This window comes from Geospiza fortis, unplaced genomic scaffold, assembly GCF_000277835.1.
Source record: "Geospiza fortis unplaced genomic scaffold, GeoFor_1.0 scaffold64, whole genome shotgun sequence".
NCBI classification, from domain to species: domain Eukaryota; kingdom Metazoa; phylum Chordata; class Aves; order Passeriformes; family Thraupidae; genus Geospiza; species Geospiza fortis.
Window position 1 is genome coordinate 285,911 of NW_005054461.1, and position 19,154 is coordinate 305,064.

The 19,154-nt window shown below is 37.0% G+C and overlaps 1 protein-coding gene across 2 annotated transcripts in view; it reads left to right on the forward strand.

Annotated features, from left to right (window-relative positions):
- Window positions 1-19,154, forward strand: part of SEMA5A (semaphorin 5A) — a 313,297-nt gene that overhangs the window by 112,146 nt on the left and 181,997 nt on the right. For both annotated transcript variants that reach the window (XM_031062762.1, XM_031062763.1), the window contains 2 exons: window positions 4,516-4,615; window positions 15,173-15,218. In XM_031062762.1, the coding sequence (XP_030918622.1) occupies window positions 4,516-4,615; window positions 15,173-15,218 (146 nt within the window). The remainder of the gene's footprint in view (window positions 1-4,515; window positions 4,616-15,172; window positions 15,219-19,154) is intronic.

Consider the following 19,154-nt stretch of genomic DNA (forward strand, 5'->3'; position numbering starts at 1 on the left):
CAGGAAAATCCTAAGAGAGGATTTTTCATAAAAGAAATGTCTGTGACATGGTACTATTATTATTATTATAATATTATTATATTATTGTTATTATTATTATTATTATTATTGCTATTGCTATTGTTGTTATTTTGCTAACAGAGTTTCTTCAAGAAGGTGCTGCTGTGCATATGGTTAAGTTGTACTCGCTATTTTCAAAAAGGACACCATGACACGAGCTGTCACATATGTACACCGTAAACACTACTGAAGCTTTTAATATCTATGCTAATTTTTAAATGAAATCAGGAGGTCCTTATTGTCTTTGGACTTTGTTATTTGCAAAGTTGTATTATTATTATTATAGATCACTTCTGAATTTGGTTCTAAACATACCACTCAATTCCTTGTAAGTGATTTCTCAATTTATTTTACTGTTTACTGTAGCTGTACTTTGAAGTACTAAAGAATGAAACTTAGGTTAGAGGGAACTTTACAATTTCATTTGCAAAGACCTCTAGAGCTCAACGCTTGGGAAATCCTTGGAACAATGCAAACCAAACAAGTCATGGCCTGTTGGGCAGATACTAAATTTAAAGTAAAACAGAGAGAGGTTTCTGGTCTTTCATTTTTTTTTTAATATGAGTATCTAATGTCCTTCTGCCCAGCTTTGATTGTTAACCTCCTTTGTCTTTAAACCTCTTAAAGAGAATTCCTTGACCTCTCCTCTGAGCTGGGTGGAATCCGGCGTGTTTGCTTTGCTGTCGATTTATGGACCACGACAAACTTTGTTTTATATTAAATTGAAGCTATTAACCCTCCCTCCTTAAGCTTGAACCCCCCCAGGAAAACCCATAACATCCAATTCCCAGCGTGTGAAAGAGAGCTGTAGCCTTCTCAGAAAGATTTTTTTTTCAACATCCATCTTTTAGTTCCATGAGAAAGTATTTTTCTTGGGAATATTTTTGAGTTACAAGGCCTGCAGATTTCAGCCCTATAACAGCAATGAATTTTTTTTGTTTTTTGTTTTTTTGTTTTTTTTTTTTTTTTGTTTTCTAAGGGTAAGTGTGTCTTGAATGTACCAAAAGGACGCAGTGAGTGTTGGCAATCACCTGCTGTCATGACTGTATGTGTACCATGATAGTTTTCCCTGGACAGCTTTGAGTCCCAGACCGATGTCTGCAGATTGGCAAGCATGCCTTCTTAGTTTTAAAGGAAAAGCAAATCCAGGCTGAAGGTGTGTTTCAATAAGTGTTCTCAGCATCAGGAGTAAGAAGAGAGAAGTCAATAAAGGGCTTGGTGTTTTACTGTAATTCACATGAAGGTAGGGCAGAGGAGAGGGAGGGGAATGTCAGGAAAAGGAGGGTTAGGATGGGAAAGTGTAGGGATGTTGCTGCTTGTCACCTGTGACCAGCAAGCAATGCTATTAGGTTACGTGTTGGCAGGGCAGCTTAATTGCCTTACGCATTTATTCATGCTACTGTTGTAGTACACAAAATGTACTGCTGTGTTCTTGTGTAAAGCTTGTCATGCTGCATCTGCATGAAAACCATTACAAATTTAAATTATTACTTCTTACTACTTTACCATTATAGTTTTAATTGGAAAAAATAATTTATAGGGCTTTAGTAGCTAATTATGAATTTTTGACTCTAAGGAGATAATTCAAAGCAAAACTAAAAAGTCTTGTTTTGCCTATGGGTTTCAGCTAGATTTCACTGTTTTGGTGAAAAGAAACTTAATTATTCTGTTAATTAGTTACATAAGCTTTTATTGTTGCAGTGTACATTGGGTTGGATTGCCTTTTTAAAAAAATTTTTGAAGGCACTGTTTTGTTCATTTTCCCTTACAAAAGTGTCATGAAGTTGTAGCTTTATCTCATAAATACTTATTTCTGTGTGACACATGCTGCCACTGTGACACACAAGAGATACAGTTTCAGAGTGTTTTCTGAAAAAGAAGAGCTCTAGCAGCCATTTGCTCTTCCTGACCTTATTCCCTCAAGCAAGAGCACTGCTGAATGCAACAAAGACAGGATAAAATAATTTATATTTTGAAGGGGATTCAGATTTCAGAGAGATTTCTTAGCAAGTCCTCATTCTTGTTCTCTAGCCTGGGCTTGCCTTGCCCTGCCTGGCCCCTTGCTCCAAACCTGGAAGTGGTCTCAATCACCTGCCTGCTCTACCTTGAAGCTTTATTGTGTCTTGCTGAGACAGCAGGACAAGTCGAAGAGAATTGAGTCTTTGAATTTCAGTCTTCCCTGTAGCCTTCTGGCACTGCAGTACTTCTGTGTACTGTGCTGTCCCTGGCCTCATGCTGTGGGGAGCCACTCCTCTCCTCTTCTTTCAGAAAACCAAGGGTCTCACTTGTCCTACCAGTATAGAGCTGGGGTAATTCCATTCTCAGCTGCTTACCTTGTCGCTCTTTCCACAGTGGGTCTGGCTGTTTTGATGTTTTGTTCTCTTTTTTTCCCCCCCTTCTTTTGCCAGTAAGTGAGATTCTTTGTGATTTACCTCTGGATTTCCTCATCTTCATGTCCTACCCAATTTCTTAACGTTTTAGAACTTTGCAGTTGGTTGTTTCATATGAAATGCATGATTGAAAAGTTAAAGCTGCAAAATCAAGTGCAAAAAGTTTAGGAAACACCTGTTTTATACTTGCCTGTGTAGCCATATATATATATATATATATATTTAAATAAAAATAGATAAGTAAGTATGTATAAGGCTATATATACAAGGCTGTAATGTATATGAGTGTTTTTCTTCCCTTAGAATCCTGCTGCGTTCTCTGCAAAGCATCTGCAGTAATGGCTGATGGCAGCTGTAATCACAGTTATCTAATATTTGGCCATATCCCCTTTCCACCCCATAGTGTTTGAATCCTGGTTTGAGCACCCATCCAATGCAGATGTAGCTAAATTCACTGTTGATTTCCAAGTACTGCAGAACATGTATGAACTGGCATTGCTAGCCTGAAATTGCCCAGATGCAAATGGGCTGACATTAAAAATGCAGGAGTTACTGTTCTGACACCCAAGTGATTCTATTTCACAGTTCCATCTGTTTTTCCAAAGTATATGATGATACAGCTTCTGCACACTGCATTTAATGGTTGTCTGCAATGGCTGAACACGTTTTGACACAGAATAACATTTTTCTCCTGGGCCCATTCCTTAGGAATGGATAGCTCACTTCTGCTGAAACTTTAAATTAGGAACAAATCATCCTGAAACAGGCACCAGGCATAGATTATTTCAACTGAGACACTTGCAAAAGCAAAAATATGCTTGTGAGTGAAGAAGCGAGCTTAGAATGAGTGTTTTTAACCTGAACTGCAGCTAATGATACCATTGTCAAAAATTGCATTTCTGCAACACCCTTAGGGTGTTGGGTTGGTTTTGACTCCATATTCTAAATGGCCATGACCATGTGCTCACCTTTGGTCTTTCAAGTGGCTGTTTCACACCTGTAATCTTCAAATAAGCCCACAGCCCACTGAGCCGTACATACTCAGCCCTCTTCACCTTTCATGTAAGTTCCAGCCCACTGCTTTGTGACTACATTAAAATAAAAACCAAACAAAAAAGCTTCAATCAATGTCCTGACAATTCAGAATTCTAGAGAATGAGGGTTTTGTACAACTGGACTTTTTTTTTAGCAAGCCATTTCTACCATTTCTGTTTTTACAGAAATGTTCTTTATTCTATATGTCTATTTTAAAAAAGTAAAAATAAAATATAATTATGCTCTGTTCCCACAATATAGTGTTTATTTAGCCGAACTGTTTAGTGTCCAGTTAGTGATATGAATGAAAAAATGATCTTCTAGTAATAAAAATATTTAAAGATTTGATTTGCAACTATTTATGTGTGCTTAGAGTTTGAAAGTAGGAACATGTTTGTATTCTGAATATAAGTAATGCCCCTTGCTGATTTTCAGTAATTCACATGCTTGTCTGCCCTGCTTAATGTAGCACTAAATTGGTCTGAGAAAGGAAAGTGAAAAAAAAGTTCCAAGAATGTCAAACATTTTTCCTTTTTCATCCCTCATTTCTCAATCTTTTTATTGTGAAAAATGATGAAAAGTCAAACCTGCTTGTTTTCCTGATTGCTTTTCACTTAATCAGATCCTTTTGTAAAGAAAGTAAATAACTAAATAGCTAAAAAAAATCCCAAAACCCTTAGTCCTCAGCTGTTTTTAATGCATGGAAACTTAATATAACTTTACTTGAGTATGTCCCTGTGAATTGCAGTTGTACTGTGGTGTTTTCTGCTTTACCCAAGGAGAAAAAACAATTCAGAACAAAATATGGATACTTGATTCAAGTGTGTATCAGGTGGCTGCCTTATATATTTTACAGGCCTGTATTATAAATTGAATGGCATGGTGTTGAAGGTCTCCTATGTTTCCTTAGAGGACCATAAGGAGAAAACTTGCAGACCCACTCGAAATATCTGCAGATTTAATGGTGACTACCTGTTGTACTACACCTATAACATTTATAGTAAAAGTTGTATTTCTTGATTGTTTTTAGAAATTGCCCCTTGGCTACACGTGTTCAAAGCAGAAGATGCTGTGGACTTCTCACAGTTAACATTTGACCCAGGACAAAAAGAGCTTATTGCTGGAGCAAGGTGAGAAATCTGTTTTCTCTTTTGTGTTGCACCAGACTGGATTTTGTTCTTTGTTGATAAGCAATATTTAGCCAAATTCCAATATCAGTGTGCTCTTGTGTGACTCCCCTGCTTTCTAGACCCACTAAACTGAATGTTATGTATGTTAATTTCTCTAATCCCTGACCAGCGTTACAAGACAGACTGCCTGCCTGGCATCAAGATTTATAATACCTTACGCTATCCTAATTTTAGGAGGACTGTCCTGGAGTACACAATCCTTGGGTGCATCCGGTAGAACAAGCAGGTGCCATATGGCAGTGCGACAGAAGTTGCCATTGCATGAAGCTTAGGATGATCCCAAAGCTGGCTACACGATGTGGCTCGCTGTGTTGGGATGTTTCTAATAATTATTCACTACGATGCCAGGAGCGATCTGTTAAAGACTGCAGAATTAGTGGTAAAGTTGGTGATAGTCACTGTTTGCACAGTAGGAGAGCACTCTGCAAGCTGTGATCAACAGTGACACTGTCTTAGATGTCAACATTGAAGCAGTGGCAGTCTTTGAATACTATTTTTTTTCCCTCTTAGCATATGGGGTGTAGTAAAACATCTTGGTTAGCCAAAATTGTAACCATCTAAACTTATTATTCACACCCACCTTCTGAATATATTTTGCTTTTCAATTAACAAAGTTCTAGTCACTTCACTTATAGGTTTAGCATTGGAATATATTTCTGTTTCCCAGTTTGCTTCTTAGCTGAAAATGAGGTTCAAAATGCAGAGTCATAAAAGGCACTGCAAGGAAACTTTTTCCCATGGACCAGTGGAAGTTGCTTATCTACAGGGGGAAACTTTCTGAGCGTGGAAATAGGCATGTGTGTGTATATATATTCATATATCTTTGGTCCACATGAAGTGGGGTCTTCTGTGCCTTGATGTTGAGTTTTCAATTCTGTAAGCTATCCAATGAAACAAGGTGTGAGGTTATCAACTGCTGCTACTCTGTAAGGACTGTCATTGTAAGTTGTCTGAGCCTCTCCTCAGGCCCTAGACCCATGGAAATGTGTGTTGGATTAGTGCACTCTGTACAGATATTCCAATAACTGTTCAAAAAAAACCCACAACTTTTCCCTCCTTCCTCTCTTATCTTATTCTCTATACTGCCTATCTGGAGTCCAAATCTGAGCAAAAAATAAGCTCATTTAAACCAGTGCTTTTGATGAAGCTTTTTAAATCACTGTGGGATGAGCTTGGGATGATTTTGTTGAATAAGCAGTGACTACCAAAAAAAAAAAAAAAAAAACAAAAAAAAAACCAAAACAACAACAACAAAAAAAAACCAACAAAAAAACCAGCTGATCAGCTGTTAATTCTGCTTTTTGCTAAAGATCCCTTGCATCAAAATATGTATTTTTCCTAGAAGTTAGTGATGCTTCAGAGCTTTATGTCTCTTGTTCTGACTAAAATTAAAAAAAGAAAAATATACAAGGTTATTAAAATTATAGCAGCAATTTTGTTTCACGCAGTTCAGTATAGTTGGCTGTTACTTGTTCATAGAAGGCGTTGATTTTCCCTTTCCTTATTCTGCATTTCCATTCTTAATTTAACCTTTCTGATGTTGTTGTGTTTGGCCGTGGAGATCTTCCTTTAGAATACCTAAACTTGCCTGCAGTTTTCTCTAATTGTATGTATTATTGATATCAGTACATCTTTTTTGCTACACACCTTTCTGTTCTTTAGGCATTGTGCCCCACGTGCCATTGTACATCATGGGATCCTAGACTCAGAGACTAGCAGCCACTTGTCAGGGTGCTGTAGTCCCAACATTGCAAGTGTTGATCACACTGATAATCTTACGGATTACACACCTTCTGCACATAGTCTCCACTGCAGGTAGACCGAATCCATTCACCGTGAATCACAGAATTCACAGAATAAATAGGTTGGAGGAGACCTTCAAGATTATTGAGTCCAACCTAGCTCTAACACCCATGGCACCAAGTGCCACATCCAGTCTCCTATTAAACTCATCCAGGGATGGTGACTGCATGACCTCCCCAAGCAGACAATTGCAGTACTTTATCACCCTTTCTGTGAAAAACTTCTTTCTAATACCCAACCTATATTTCCCTTGGTGCAGCTTGAAACTGTGTCCTCTCATTCTGTCAGTTTTTGCCTGGAGAAAGAGACCAAGCCCCGCCTGACTACAGCCAGCTTTCAGGAAGTTGTAGAGAGTGATAAGGTCACATTTGAGTCTCCTTTCCTCCAGGCTAAACACCCCCAGCTCCTGCAGTCATTCCTCACAGGGTTTGTGTTCCAAGCCCCTCACCAGCCTTGCTGACTCCTCTGGATGCGCTCGAGCATCTCAACGTCCTTCCCAAGCTGTGGGGCCCAGAACTGGACACAGCACTCAAGGTGTTGCCTCCCCACTGCTGGGTACAGGAGAAGGATGATCTCCCTGGTACTGCTGCTGGCCACACTATTTCTGATACAGACCAGGATGGCATTGGCCTTCTTGGCCACCAGGGCCCACTGCTGGCTCATGTTCAGCTGGCTGTGGACCAGCACCCCCAGGTCCCTTTCTGCCTGGGCACTGTCCAGCCACACCGTCCCCAGCCTATAATCAGGTCTACTCTGATCTTGATTGGTAATAAATGTAGTCAATTTCTTTACGTTGTTTCTATTTGCCCATGAAGGTAATCAGTGAGTGATGTCTCCCTGTCCTTATCTCAACTCATGCACCTTTCGTTTCATTTTCTTTTCCTGCTCAGTTGAGGAGGGGAGTGATAGAGCAGTTTTGATGAGAACCTGGTCTTCAACCAGGATTAGCCCACTCCATCCTTGCACCTTCAGGATTCTGCTTTAGTAATTTGGTATTCTAAACTAGAGGAATGATTTTTCACAGCCAGAAGCTGTGTTTTGGCTCATCTTATGTTCATAATTGACTTTTTCCACCTTAATGGATTTAATGATCCCAAATTTCTCTGCCTTAGAAATCAAACAAAATACTATTGTGAAAGTTTGATACTATTGGAAATTTTTAAATCCCTTTTCCATTATTGGTATTCATGGCAGGTGACTCTTTTTCATTTATGAAGTTCTACAGCCTCTAAGGATATTTATGATTTGTCTTATTGAGAATGGTAGCAAAGATCTCAACTGGGATCTAGACTGCATTTCTGTTGGGAGTTGCCAATGTCATGCAGCTATGTGGAAAGACAGATATGATCCTATGATACCCCAAAAGGTGTCTCCCAGAGTGATGGAGAACTTCTGATCTCTTTGCACAAGGTTCTTTGGAGACTTTAAATTGTGCTAGTGTGTACTATTCTGTTTATTTATGCTTGAATAAGGTTTAATGAAATTAGTTAGGAATGTGAGGAAGGGCTGTTAAAAGGCAGATGAGAAGAGGGTTGGAAATGTGGTGCAGGATAGCAAGGCCTGAGCATGTGGACAGCACCTGCCCATAAATCCATCAGGAGGTGCGCCTAGGTAAGGATGTAGCAGTATAAATGGAATGGCAGAGTTGACAGAAAACCAGATAGTTTAAGTTGGCCATGAGTAATTTAGTCAGGAAGCAATGAGATTTGTCACATTTTGCTGAGGAAAACAAAATTAGAAAAAATTTTTATATGGAGGTCTTTAAAAATATGCAAGGGACTTTATTCTATAGTATTCACCATAGCAGGCAATAACTGGGAAGTTCATCCTATATTGCCGAGATTAGTCTTGCTTGTTCAGTTTGGGAAATAAAGGTGGTCTTCTGATGCCTGTGGGCATTCTGTTGCTGTGCAAAAATAGATGGTTTACAATTGTATCTCTCTGCCTCTCCCCACCCTCAACTTCTGCAGGTTGTCTTCTACTCCTTGTGAGAAGATTATAACTGGTTGATAATTTTTTTTTTGTTTTGCAAAACATCTGGTTCTCCTATAGATATTGAGTTGATTAAGATAGAGTCTTGTAGCCTTGTTTCAGTTTCCTTACACCATCAGCAGCCATCAGTGAATGGTACCACTCCAACGCTAGTATGTGCCTTCACATTAATCATGCAATCCATGCTCCCATGAAACTGTATCTTTAAAATGTGCCCCAGGCATTGTTCTTAATATTGTATATGACCTGGCAGATAAAAATAAATGAGTTCTATTGCAATCTGAAACCTTCTTGGGAGTTCATTTGTTTTCTTAGAAAAAAGCCAACCCATATGGCAGGGTGGAATTTACTTTTATAATTAAGTGGCACCAGCAAAGGATTACTCTCAGGGCATTAGCTCCTCAGTAAGCTCACGGAAATGAGAAACTACTTGTTTATCTTATTCTGATAAATTCCAATAAAATATTCAGATGAAATATTTTTCTGTGTGTTATTGGTGGACTGATTTAGCATGTAATAAAATATTATTGTGATTTCTGTGTTTTGAAATACAGAAATGTAGGCTTAAAGATTCATGGATTTCTCCAAGAACACCCTTGTCTTCTTTGCCGTGTGAAAGTGCTTTGCCATATGTTTCTTTGGGAAGGTCAGTTAAAGGGGGAGGAGACCAGGTTAGGGGAAGGATACAACAGTCTGTGAATTGCCCAGGCAAATTGTGCATTGCGTTTTTTTCCTCCTCATCTCCTGACAATGTACATAACATGTAGCAACTCTAGTTTTGATAAACCAAAAATTGTTAAAAGTGTTTAATCCATTTTGGCTAAACGAGACTTGACAAAAAGTATGTCTGAAATCCAGTAGTTTAGGGCAATTTTTAAATTTTTCTTCTTTTTTGGTGACTTTTTATTTTGTTTTCTCAGTGGTTTTATTCAAACCATATGAGAAGAATTTTGTCTATTTTTACAGAGAAATGAAGTTATCCTCTTTCCCCAAGCCTCCTGTGCTTGAAGTTTTGGACTGGTAGCAGCCTGGATTGAGTTAATTCCTAAAATGTGGAATTTTCTTTTTAAATTCAAGTTGGGCTATACTTTTAAATGATATAGTTAATATCAGAAATAGGTCTCTAAGCTATCCAACTTTCTTATTAATTGGCTAATACATACTTATATATACTCTACTTTTTATTTTATTTTATTTCTTTTTACACAGAGTATCCTAATAGTGGTGGCTTTCTCTTGTATGTTCTCCTTCAAGTTAATTAAACTTGGTTTTTAGGACTATGTCTTGCTTTGAGGTGGCTTATTGCCTCAGTCACTCCTTATCTCACTGATGAAGGACTGCAACAGTATGGCTTCTCCCTTAATTAGATGTGTGTTTGGGAACATTAATTTGAACCATTACCACTACTTGCCATAATAACAGAAAGCCAAATTAAAGGATTCATTAACAGTGGCTTAAGGATCTCTAATAAAGGAATAAATAACTACACAGGTTTGCTTTTTACTGTTGTCTGCTCCCAGCTGGAGAATCTGAGAGCTTCTTGTTAATAAGGCGCTCTGAGGGCTACAGATACAGAGAGAATATACATGCAGAGGGAACTGGTGCTCTATTCTTTCAACATCCATCTGGGTATCACTGCTCATTTAACACTTGGCTCAAGGTAATCAATGTCTGTCCCTCCACTGACTGAACTGGGCTAATCTAATCCAATCTAATCTAATGTATGGTTTAATGCTAAATCTGCAAGAAATTATCATCTAACTGCTGCAAAAAGAGCAGGTCTTTTTCCCCCTACTGCTTGTCTTTCCTACCTTGCTAACAGGTTCCTGAATATTTTTTAAAGCTTCATACGTCTCCTGCTCATGCCTGGTTCCACTCTGCAGTTGTCTCCTTTGCACCAATGTTGGTAATAGTCTGGTTGCAGAGTGACACTAGGCAATTCACTAACTCCACAAAAGTCCTTCTTGTTCTTGTTCTGATTTAATGTCTTGGCATTTTAATTAGAATAGCTGACATGATGCATCATCACAGGAGCCCTGGAGTTGACTCAGAGTAAGAAAAAAAGAGAAATGACCCCTTTATTAGGGGTAAATGGAACTTTTGTCATTGTAATTTCAGTTTATTAAAAAAAAGAAAAGAAAAAGAAAATATCCAAACTTTGGATACTTTAGACTCTTTACCTTCTCCTGCTGACCTTTCTTACACCCCACCTCCAACAACTCAAGCAAACTTTATGTGCCCAAGTTGGTTACTGTAGTAGGAGACCACAAAAAGTTCAAACTGTCTGAAATTTCTGGTTTTAAGCCCATTTCCATTGTTGGGGGTCATTACATGAGATGTAACAGCAACGTTTAAATATAATTTCAAATTAATCTTGAAAAAGAAGATTAATGTATTGAACAATGAAATGGTAACAAGATCACATAGAATTTGCATGGCCCTTGATGTGAGTGAATACTGTACATTATATGTAATATCTGCCAAATATAAAAATGGGGGCATGTACTTTGACATATGTGTTGCAGCAATAAAAAATTATTAAAGATTTGGCTAGCCACAGTTACGAAATACAGGATTAATATTTTCCTTGAGCTGGTATTTCAGGATAAAGTTGTATCCAACAACAGCTTGCTAAATAAATAGCTCAATAACCTCCCAAACTCACCTGGACTAAAACATAATACTCAGAAACATGCTTGACCAGCATGCACTGGAGGCAGACCGGTGTCAAATGTTGCAAGGCCATTGCCAGCTGGGAGGAACTTGAGTGCTGTGTGTGAGAAGTCAAGGCCAACAGAGAAAGATGTTAATGGAAGCTTGAGATGCCATGGCATGACTTCAGGAGGAGGGTGACCTCCAGAGGTGCAGGGGTACCTGGTACTTTTCTGCTTTTTTTGGACAAGCCCATGGCAAGAAATATGTGGAAGTGACATCTGGCTGTTGTTGAACATCTGTGCAGGAGTGCTGTGTTCTAGGATCTTCAGCGTAGCTGAGGCTGTATGAGGAACCACAGGGATTCAAAGTAAGATTTACTAATCCAGAGGAGAAAGCATCAGAGAAGGAAATCAGGTTTCACAGGATCTTTGAGTGGATTAATTCAATTTTTATTGGGATTCTATCATAATTGAATCCCATAGTGATTTTCTTATTCATTTTGACAAGCTTATTGTTTCACTGGTCAGCTTATTATTACGTGAGTCTGCCTTTTGCCACTTTGAATATTAATAAAATATGGTTCGTCTTCATTCCTCAAGAAAACCTGTAATTTTAGAAATGATTTAAAAAGAGCAATAAGAACAACAAAAATCACTTTTCCATAATTTTTAGGATGGATCAACAAGACCTACTAGTCAGAAAATATTTGTCTCTGTGCATATGCTGTTTCCATATCTTTAGCATTCATCAGTAAGCCTCTCATTTCATTATTCTTGTTTGCTGTGGCTTCCATTTCATGCAAAATGAAGATAATATATAACTTTTGGCCATTCTGCTTTTTGCTATTGCAATTTGACAATTTTAATAAATGGTTCAACTAGAACATTTGTATTAGGTTTCTTTTATTTCCAGTATATCATCCTTGGCTTTTTGAGATATTTTTTCTTATAGACTTATGATTTAACCAAATACATTTTGTACATTATAGTTTTATTTATTTTTATTATCTCCTTTTGCCTTTAACAGTTTTTTTTAATTTTCTTTCCACTTGCTGACTTTACTACACTGAAGAACTAGAATTGCCTTTCACCCAAAACTTTACCATCTCAATTGTGAAATGTTGAAATTTTGCTTAATAGTTGACTCCTGTGGAGTTTATAATTTACATTTTCAGTCTTACTATATTTTTCTCCCAGTGAATTGAATAAAATTTTCTTCTTTCATGTGAGTCAGTTTCTTCCAAGAAGTGAATGGGAAGTAATCTTTTGTTTGTGTATTTCCAGGAGATTTGGCAGCATACCTTGAGTGTCTGAGTTTGCTGAAACCCCTATTTCTTGATTCAGGCTTTCAATTGCAAATGCATGTGGGGGCTTAGGATGGGTTATGGAGATTATCTGCAATATTGTTATATTTTGCCATCTTTTTTAAAAGGCCTAATCCTGAATCCATGTCTCCCTGAACTGTGTGTGCCATCTTAATGTTCTTCTAATTCATGTCTGTGTCTAGTGCAAAAGTATTTATTGTTGTTCCATTCAGCTTTTATAGCTTGCAATTTCACAAAAAAAAAGGTAAAATGCTGGATTTAACAACCATTACTAACATGATATACTTTTGAATCTTTATGAATTTTTAATTGTTTTTTTACATGGATTGTTCAGGAACATACAGAACATTAGTTTTGTACCTTTAGCTGTAGTCATACTGAACGTATTCACTGCAATAGATTGAAATATATTGTTATGAAGGAGGTGACTGGAGCGTGCTTTTTGTGCGCTTTCATCTAGCTCCCACTGATACCAGTGGAAGTGTTTACCCTTGGGTTTGAGCAGGCTCTTGACTAATAGGTTTTAATTATAACAGCTGAGCTAGAAGAGTTGTTCAGTGCTGTGACTATAAAGCAAAATGCTTACTGCCTGCTGGATCTCCAAAGGAGTAAAGGATGTTGCTTTATCTCAGTGTTAGTTGTGTTTTCTTCTCATTAAGTGTCCTTCTGTTTGCAGATTTATGTAACATATTTGCTTTCCTCATTCATTAAGCACCAAATGGAAACAAATTTGCCAATTACCGCCAGTGTCAAATCAGTTTAGTTCCAGCGTGCAAAATTTGTCTTGCTCGTTGCCATCATATTTGGAAAAGAAGCAGGGCTGTGTGCTAAGAGGTAGTATCTGTGCTTCAGAAATGTAATTTCATTTTTCTTTCTCATTCTTTGTTTCCTTCAAAGCATAAATGCACTGGAATAAAGCTGAACCAAGGTTGAAAGATGGCAGTCCAGGGCATAATCTCAATAACAATTTGAAAAAATGTTTTTACCTGTCTCATGAGGAGCATAGTGGGTCCGCACATGTCATGAAAATTGGCAATGACTTTTTCTTTGGACTGCCAGATTTATTAATACTACATTTCCTATGTGTTTTTTACTGTCATGCTCATTTCTTTAATTTTATTTTAGATATTTTCTCGTATATGTGCTTTCTGAATGAGTTCTCACATGCTAGAGATGCATGCTTTAAAATATTAAACTGTTGGATTTGTAAAGCTAAATGTAATCCTGTAAGTTTTACTGAAGTGGGCACATCTAGGTAGGAATAGCTCTGATTGCTCTCTGAGTGCTAGTTTGACACTTAGCCCAGGATTATTTATGTAGTCACAGTCAATCTGTGCTGTCCATTTGCCCAGTTTGTGTTGCTAAGGTGTTTTTACTGTCTCTTGCACATTGCTTTTCTTGTTCAATTTTCCTTCTGCTGGCTTTTTAAAGCTAAAAATATTTTAATTGGTTATTGGCAGCCACAGGAAATTGAAAAATGTACACTTATTAGCTCTGCCTCTTGATCATTCACATGAATGTAGACATTTTAGTCTCCCTAACACTTATAGGGTCAATTTTTCTAATTTCACACTGAATATATTAATGTGTAGAAGTGTTGTGCTCTACTGAATAGGATAAAAATCTCATTTTCTAGAAAAAAAAAGGCAAGAAAAATGTTGAGTGTCTGTTTTTCTTCAGGCTGGCACTATGTTTGTACATTTACTTCTTTAGAATCTTTAAGTTTGGGACAATAGCTTACTTTTTAACAGGCTGAAATTATGTCAGAATGGAAGATGATAAAAAGACATTATTAATTTGATAATCTGTCCTAAAAAGCCCTCATCAGGCATAAATTTTCAGCAGATATCTGAAGATGAAGTACACATAGCAATTGAAATCTGTATGAAGTACAGTCCTGAAAATGGAAAATGTGAGGCCAGACTGCTCACATGTTCTGCAACAGAGACTGCATTTATTTGTAGAGTCAGATGGGGCATTTATGTGCCATTCCTATGAGTCTGATACAACTGAGTTAAGAGAACAATTTATACCTCCCAAGGTTTGTAGGTGCACTGATGCTGCTGTAGAGAAAAGGCAGAGTGAGAAATATTTTTGCAATAGATGCGCAGGCTTTTGAAATCTGTGCTTGGTTGGTTTGCATGCAGCTCCTGCTGTCTGTGGGAAAACATTCTTAGGCTTCAGAGGAATTAGACCACATAGGGCAAGACTGCTCCAAATTGTGAAAACTCAGGGGCTTGTGCAGATTTGCCATCATACTGGGATCTTGTGCTTCAAACTTTACATGCATGTGGCTGAGCTAATTGCATGAGGTTTCCATCTTTGTGGGGAGAAATTCAGAGTTTTAATCTGCCTGTCCATGTGTCCTGATAGAGCCATCCAACACTGGTGCCATGGATCTGCCAAACCTCTGAGTATTTCTTGCCATTGAGTCTAAAGGAAGACTGGAGCAATGAATGCAGTAAAATATCTACTTCATTCACGTTCAACCAGACGTTCAGACTGAAAATCTGTTTTAGAAATTAACTTAGTCCTTATCCCAAAGGCCTGCATCTTGAGACAGCCTCTGAAAGAATTTGAAGCCCCAAATACCTGTCACTTCTAAATTTTTTTCTGCCTTTTAGTAATTAATTATGTTTTTATTTAAACAGTGGTAACATTTGGGTTTTTCACTGAACCATTAGTAACAATTCATTTTTATCTGCTATTTTTTTTAACCCCAGAAACTACCTCTTCAGATTGAAGCTTGAGGATCTCTCTCTAATACAGGTATGTTTTATTTCGGTTTCCTTAATTCCTCTGCAAGATGAAGGTAACCAGATATTTTAAAGCAGATAATCAAGATATTCATAAGCTTCATAGCTACACATAAATATGCATCTGTTTTTGTCCTTTTTCTGGCCCCTTATTATATAAGTCATATTATCCCTTTTAATTCCAGATTAGCCTTTGTCCCAGGCCATACAGATCTGATGTTGCCTTACTCTGCTGTGATTTTGTTAGAGTGGATTTTCATAGTGTTCATTAATACAATTTAAAATTAACCACCTTTAGGTTCAGTACTGTCCCTATTAATTAATGAAGTCATACTATACAGCTGAGTACAGAAAAATAAAATGCTTTCAGGTAAGGCTGTCCTTGTAATTTGTAAAACAAATGTGTATGTTTTTGTGTAAGTTTTAATTAGACTTTCAGATTTTATTTGCCTTTATAGAAACAAGATCTGATGTTAGGTTATATTTAATCAAAATTGCAATATTAATAAATATTCACTTTTGTTGCTGGTGTTTAAATCTGCGACTCACCAAGCACTTTTCATATACAGAATTTGGGCTGTCTGCTTTCATCTTCTGTGCCATGTTGAGTATCCTGACAAATAATTTAAGTCCTAAAGATTCTTGTTGAGAGGCTGCACTAAGAAGTGCTGTTGTAGTTTATGCTGCTAATTCACAGATTGAAGTTCATGGCTTTCCCTTGTTCGGACATGTATCAGTAGGCCTAATTCACTAATGAGGGAAAAATCTGTAAATTACAGAAGTTTATAATTGTGCTGATTCAGCCAGACCCCTTCTCACTCCAATCAGAAAAAAATTACAAACTGAGCACAGAAATCATACTGCTGATGTTATAGTAGGTTACTGGATTTCAGTCTTACGCCTTTAAAGCGTATTCTCAAGTTGACTTTTGGTAAAGTTTCTTATTTTATCTTCAGTATTGTAGCACCACTTGTTTGCCTCACTATCTTCTAACATTCTTCAACAAATCTTTAGAAAATGTGTGTTTCTAAATCAAAAGTGTTCTTTTTTATTTTTCCTTTCACCAGCATATCTTCACTATCCCTACACTTAGTATTCAATTTTTCCCCCTTATTTTCAAGCCTACCATTATTACTCCTTCATAGTTTTCCTTCCCAGATGTTATCTTCCTTTTCTTTCCTTCTACTTCACTTCTGTTAGAGTGCCTCAGGACAGCCATTATCCAAAAGATGTGTTTCCTTGGATATGCCAGTTTTGGCAGCTCCAAATCAGCTGTGAGGTGACTGAAGCCTTTGTTTTAATTTGTAGGGTGAATTATTTAGGATTTCCAAACTAGCTAAACAACACATTCAGATCTTGTCTTGTAATCTGGTATTATGGTTAAAATAGACAGGAACAAAAGTGGGAAGCAATGAAAAAGATGTATGAAATTCTAGCAGAACAGAATGATGGAATTTCAGGGGAAAATAAAGCTTGTTGTGGTTTAACCTGTTCGTATTTTATGTGCTAGTTAGTGTTTGTTTGGCAAGGGGCTGAGCACTTCAACATTTCATGTGTGAACAGAAAAAATTTTCTTTTAATATTTATTTTTCTTCACAAAGTTTTTGTCATAGTAATAATGTAAAAAAAATCTCCTTTAATCCTACTTAGGTTGCTTGCTTTTCTTTTTTTTTTTTTTTTCTTTCATGAGCCAGCTTTTGTAAAAACATGCAGATATTTCACAAGCTAATAAGCCATGTTTTCACATCTGGAAAAAGGGCACACAGTGCAGTGCTAGCTATTAGAGGCTTTCAGCATAGCTCAATAATTCATATACCTGTTGTTTAATTATCTTAGAAAATTGCTCAAGCTCTAGTTTTGCTATTGTTTGTGGGAGTCAGGAGAAAAATTACTGACTTTTTCTCTTGCACAGCAAATACTTCCAACATGGAAGCAAATTGGAACAACTTGCGTCCTACTTATCTACAGTTTTCAATTAGACCTTTATAACTTTATTTCCTTAGCATTGCCACTTTGTTGCTTTTTTTTTTTTTTTTTGTTTTGATAGTAGCTGATTCATCAGTTGAATCTTTCTTATTGTACTTTTCTCTCTGGAAAACAAAGGGAATACCTCAAACTAAATTTTGACCATTGACGCACTTCAGTTATTTTTGTCCAAGTTAATTTCCACATCTGTCATGCCTGTCTGTTGGAATATATTAGTTTGTGAACACACTGCCACTGGGAAGACAATAGGCTTCATGTTACATGTAATAAACTGCAACAGTAATAATCTCATATTTATAGCAAAGGCATATTTGAAAATATTTTTTTTACAAATTTCTCTGTATTTTTTGAAAGATATTATTTAATAAACAAAATGTTCTTTTGGAGTATCATCAGACTTTGCAAGATTACCAGATATTATTTTGTAATAGGAAACCTTTTTAAAAGGGAATACATTGAATAATGACTTGTTGTTTGCAAACTTTTTCAAAAATTTAATTGGGCCAAAATATATGTATGTCCTATCTTTTATAAGTGTATGCCTGGAAAATAGTTTGTAAACACAAGATAGTCTTCCTTGGAAAAAAACAAAAATCCAAACCAAAACCAGACATCCATTTGAAATTCAAGTTATCACAAAAGAAATGCAGAGCATCTTTAAAAGGGTCCTGTTTCCACCAGTTTTAGTGGAAGTTAATCCCTTGTAAAAGTGGGGTTAGTGTGCTTCCAGAGTACATCAGACAGGATGTGCATTTAAACATGAGCTGGCGCTGTGTGCTGAGACATCGCTGCCCATTGTGGGTGCATCAGAGTTGTCGTCCCACATGTCATGGTTCTGTGCTCTGTGCTTTATAGGAAGAGCATGTTGTTTGAATAAGCAAGTTTCATATGATAATATCTTCAGCAAACCAGTGTTTGATGTATCTCAGCAATTTTCTTTGTGTAGAAGAATAAAGAAAAATAGAACAAGTGAAAGCCTTTTAAGCTCTTGACGGAGAAGCCGAAGAGTCAAATTGTTCAAAGCTGCCTGTTGGAACAATGCATGCATAATGATTATGGATTAGGGAAGAAGCACTCTTTGGGGTTGTAGAAGGGCAAATATTTTATATCTCTGCAGAAATAGCAGGCTTACAGACAGAGAAGGCCTGACCCTGCATGGATTTGTTTTGTGAGCTTTGCTTTGTTATGGCTCACCTCAAGTAACAGTAGAATGATCCATAAAAACATTGGCCAAGATGAAAGCTAGATTTCATGAAAACTCTGTTATATTTCTTAAAATAAAAAAACAGAAATGTAAGCAGTAGTTTTTAAAGGAGTAAATTTATTTTCAAAAATGTACTTTAAAAACCATGACATCTAGCAAAGGTCAGCATTAATAGTGGGGCTTTGACATTATTTGGTGGGTGGCTGTCACAAGTATCTGTTCTCATCTTTTCTTTTTTCCAATTTTTTGAAATGAGAGCTTCAAAATTGAAACATTTTTTTGTGTCTACCTACATGACAAATTTTCTGATGTGTCTGTAAAGAGTAAAAAGCTAATACATGCTGGTTTATAAAAGTCTTTATGCTACAGTTGCCATAAACAATATAAGCCAGCCTGCATAATCTTTTCACAAACATACAAAGTGTGCATCTTTTCTTCTTCCGTAAGGTGAACTTCTTTATAAACTCAGGTCATTAAGGCATTTATAGAGCACATGCTTGAGTTTGCCTTTCTCGTTTAAATGTTCCATCTATGAAGTCTATTTGCTATTTGAGATGCCCAGAAGGTTGAACATGAGCTTGTTCCACCTGCTTCTGTATTTACATAGCTCACCACAGGCCTTATTCTCATTCAGGACATTCACATCTTTCAGTTAGAACAACACACACCTCAGAGTCCACTTTTAAAGGCAATTTTAGCCCATTTTTGCTGCAAGATTCAAATTAAATTCTTTATACAGGCAAAGATCATAGTTTCATT